Source organism: Priapulus caudatus, unplaced genomic scaffold (assembly GCF_000485595.1).
Source record: "Priapulus caudatus unplaced genomic scaffold, Priapulus_caudatus-5.0.1 Scaffold1076, whole genome shotgun sequence".
NCBI classification, from domain to species: domain Eukaryota; kingdom Metazoa; phylum Priapulida; class Priapulimorpha; order Priapulimorphida; family Priapulidae; genus Priapulus; species Priapulus caudatus.
This window is the reverse complement of record NW_014578137.1, coordinates 1,319-5,521: the sequence shown is the minus strand read 5'-3', so window position 1 is coordinate 5,521 and position 4,203 is coordinate 1,319. Positions and strand designations below refer to the sequence as shown.

Genomic DNA, 4,203 nt, shown 5'->3' with positions numbered 1-4,203 from the left:
GCTTTCGTGGCCTTCATAGACAAGTGGCCTTCGTAGACAGGTGGCCTTTATAGACAGGTGTGCTTTCAATATAGATGGTTCCACTGTATAACTAGCACTCTAGGGAAACGCCACGAGTGTTCCGTATAGACATAGGTTTATTCTATAGAGGGGGTTCCACTATATTACTGCCATTCAAGGGAAACAATAAAATGCCCATTACAGTCAGGTGATTTAATGTCAGGTCTTTGAAGGTTAACGTCTTTTTATAGGCATTATATTGACGCAGTTTCACCATATAATTGCTATATAGGGGTATGACTCAGAACTGTCCTTTATACACAGGTGGACATGACCGCTAATGCAGGTTTTACTGTATTTCCACCCTCTCTTACACGTTGACCTCTCGTTTCGAACCATCACTGTAGATGGCCTCTAAAAAGAAGAAACGGCCTGCGACTGACTTGCCGTTCCAGTCTGGTAGCGTGTCTCAATCACCGAACGTGTCCACGCCAAAAGCGAAGCGCAGCAAGACGGACGAAGCTGGCCCTCAGACTGAGACTCTTGCATTTTCTCCCTATGACTATAGCAAGACTGACATGTCTGTCTTCCGGAGTAAGTGAAAATATGCATAATATGCTTGGCATGTACATCAGTATGACTATCAGTATTAGTGGTGTGTATGGGATCGATAATAGTCTTAAAAGTGAGTAAAAAGGTGAATTATGTCTTACTATTTGTCCAATAAAGTATAATCTGGTTCAATTTAACAGGTGGTGGGAGCAGTAAGAGTAGATCATATGATCCCTATGCTGAAGGACACGAGAAGAATCGTGGAAAGGTATGTGTGATATTCCGTGATATGAGATGTAGGTATTTCAGATGGTGTCTATATGTGTAGATGTCGCCTATCAGTAGATGGTGAAGTATGATTTTTTTGAAATGGTGAGTCAATTTCTTTCAAATGGTGCTAACATGTATATATATATAATTGTATCCCCCGCGACGAAGTGGGCGGGGATACTATGGTTTCATGTCTCCCCAGCCGCCGCCGCCGCCGCAGACACTTTCCCTTCCGCTCTATAACTCGACCCCTAATTGACGTAGTGCTACCAAACTTAGTATACTTACACATCTTGGGGAGAAGGTGAGCAGCGTACCAAAACCAGCTCACTGTGACCTTTATTTGACCTTTACCTTGACCTTGATCATATTTCCTTTCCGCTCTATAACTCGACCCCTAATTAACCTAGCGCTACCAAACTTGGTATACTTACACATCTTGGGCAGAAGGTGCGCAGCGTACCAAAACCAGGTCACTGCGACATTTATTTGACCTTTACCTTGACCTTGATCATATTTCCTTTCCGCTCTCTAACTCGGCCCCTAATTGACCTAGCACTACCAAACTTGGTATACTTACACATCTTGGGGAGAAGGTGAGCAGCGTACCAAAACCAGGTCACTGCGACCTTTATTTGACTTTTACCTTGACCTTGATCATATTTCCTTTCCGCTCGCTAACTCGGCCCCTAATTGACCTAGCGCTACCAAACTTGGTATACTTACACATCTTGGGGAGAAGGTGTGTCGCATGCCAAAACCCCTAAGGCAACCAATTTTAACATACTTTCACATCTCAGGCAGATGAGTTGTGTAACAAACCTTTGTCTTTGTGACTTATTTAACTTTACCTACCTTCTAAGTCCTTACAGAGATATTTCATTCATACTTAACTAGATCACGGGGGATACATGTAGTTGGCGACAACTGCCCTTTCTAGTTTTATTATTATATATATATATATAGTGTGTATACTGTATAGGCATGGGTAACATGAAACCATGTATAATGTAAAACTGCCAATACACTTTCACTTTACTTTATTAGATTTAAAAAGAGAGGTAAATACAGGTGTTTTTAGTGTAGTATTACAGGCAAGTTAATTGTCATTCATTCACGCTGCAATCAGTATATATAGTAAGCATTGGTGACCCAATATATGGGGTCGTCTTACGGCTTCAGAAAATTAGTAGGAATATGTGGGTAACCAGAAATGGTATAATTCAAACTAACTTTGGGGTTACATTAGAATGTTTACCAAGTTACTGCACATTATATCAAATAATAACATTTTAAAACATATTAATGCAAGATATAGAGTATACATGGTAGTAGTGGTATACTCTGTTTTCTCTCCAAATTTCGTAAAGAATACACTGTCACGTGATAGACATATTAATCCCTGAAGAACATATACATTTATATGATATATAATGGCAACACCAAAACAGCAAGCTAACTCCACGTGGGGTAACTCAGTTGAGCTGTGCCCCATAGAGGCTGCACAGGCCTCTTCTTCACACATGTTCTTAATCTCTCAAGAACGGTGGTTAAATCTTTGATACCACCTTCACACCAGCTAGTGGCAGTAAAGGCAAAGGTTTAGAATCTCCTATATATTTTCCTGTGATTACATGAAGATCTTTGTAGTGTGCACGTTTAAGAGGACGTAATCCAAGCTTCTGCGTAATAGCGTCAATAATTACATTTCTTTTTGGGGGGTCCAACGAGAAACAGACATCCGTATATAAGTTGAAATATATCTCTTTATCCAGGTTTTGTTTGGCAACGTCTGCTATTTGTCGGTATGCATGAGCAATGACCGTCTCTGCATCTTTGCTATAGACGTTGATGGTGCACGTTAGTTTATTAGGGTCAGAAACGCCGCGCACAGAACCAAAACTCACGGATACATAACGGCCGTGGAATAGCTCTACTATTACATGTGGGTTTTCATTCTCCATGATGACGCTATAGTTGCCGGGAGTCGGCATGTATGGTATCTGGTCAATAGTTACTCGTTCACTGCCGTAGAGCCGTCTGCCAATGCTGGAACAAGTGAGCAGCTCAAACTTCTGCTTGCTATTGGCTTCAGTCAGTTGCCATGGTAGCAAGCTGGTTATCCGTTGGCATCTTGTGAGCAAGTCTCGGGCAGAAGTGAATTCAAATAGAGCTATATGCTGGAAAATATGTAAACGATACAATTGTATGACTAGATTGATTGGCTTGATACAATTCTATAATTGTGATGAAGACTAAAAATGATATCTTACTGAAATGAACAAAACTAAACCAGTTTGTTGGCATGATATCATTGTCATGTTTATGCAGACATATATGGCACTTCTTAACAAACTTTTCACAATAATGTTTCTACACAATTATATATGTATATAACTTTAGATTGTAGGCTTACAAATATGTCAATGAGTGCGTGGTTTGGCCACAGTTTTGCAGTAGGTCCATCGTTCCCCTTCATGTAGATTGTTTCCTTGATGTCTTTGCGTTTGGAGAGGACATCTCTATGACCATGCTGAGCCAAGCGACGATGAAGGTTTTTAATTTCGTTGTCAGGACAGACTCTAGCAAACCGGCCTATCAGAGTTTTGCTGGCTTCATGAAATGTGAACATGTCAAAAGCAACCTAGAAGGAAATGGATAAGGTTTTTAAGACGCAAACAAAATGGTTTTACAGTTATAAACTCGTTTCGATATTATAGGATTAATAATGGCTCTAGCCAATTTGTGTCGCAGATCTGCATCTGAAATATGTGAATTGGACGAGCTGCTACCGTAAAGTGTTCTAATAATTGGGGTAATTCAGTGCAATGAGATGGCGCGAATACTTACAGCTCTCCCGTCTATCTCGGCTATGTATGCGTAGTTGTAGGGACGTGTCAGGTGATGTCGGTAGAGCTTTTCACCGGAGAGAGGGTCAGTATCGTTGTAGATGTGTTCATTGATGCCGTAGACTGCCTTGTGGTCGTCAGCAGTGGCTCGTCTGTGACAAGTGTGCAGTTATTTTCACATTTTTAGTTTCAATTTTTAGCAACCCAGAGCAACAATTTGCTAATCGATTACATCACTGGTATATTTATCTCAGTTATTATTCCGCAGCCAGCAAAGCTTCATGGATTTGAATTATGGGTGTTTTAAAAAAAAAGAGTACTTGGCCAAAAAGTGTAGCCCGCGGCCGTACATGCTATCAACTGGGCTACGCGCCTGCACACACCTACAAACAACACACACACACGCACGCACGCACGCACGCACGCACGCACACACACACACACACGTGCGCGCACGCATACACACCCGACCGCGTTCGTAGTTATAAGAAACTAACAGGAGTGCATAAAACACACCTGTGTGTTTTTATTT

The 4,203-nt window shown here is 41.3% G+C and overlaps 1 protein-coding gene across 1 annotated transcript; it reads right to left on the bottom strand.

Annotated features, from left to right (window-relative positions):
• Positions 1-1,828: 1,828 nt before the first annotated feature.
• LOC106815265 lies at positions 1,829-3,381 on the bottom strand. The gene is made up of 2 exons (XM_014819712.1): positions 3,239-3,381; positions 1,829-3,002 (listed from the first exon to the last, which is right to left on the bottom strand). The coding sequence occupies exons 1-2, from the start codon at positions 3,299-3,301 to the stop codon at positions 2,373-2,375; spliced, it is 693 nt and encodes a 230-aa protein (XP_014675198.1). The 5' UTR covers positions 3,302-3,381; the 3' UTR covers positions 1,829-2,372.
• Positions 3,382-4,203: the final 822 nt, after the last annotated feature.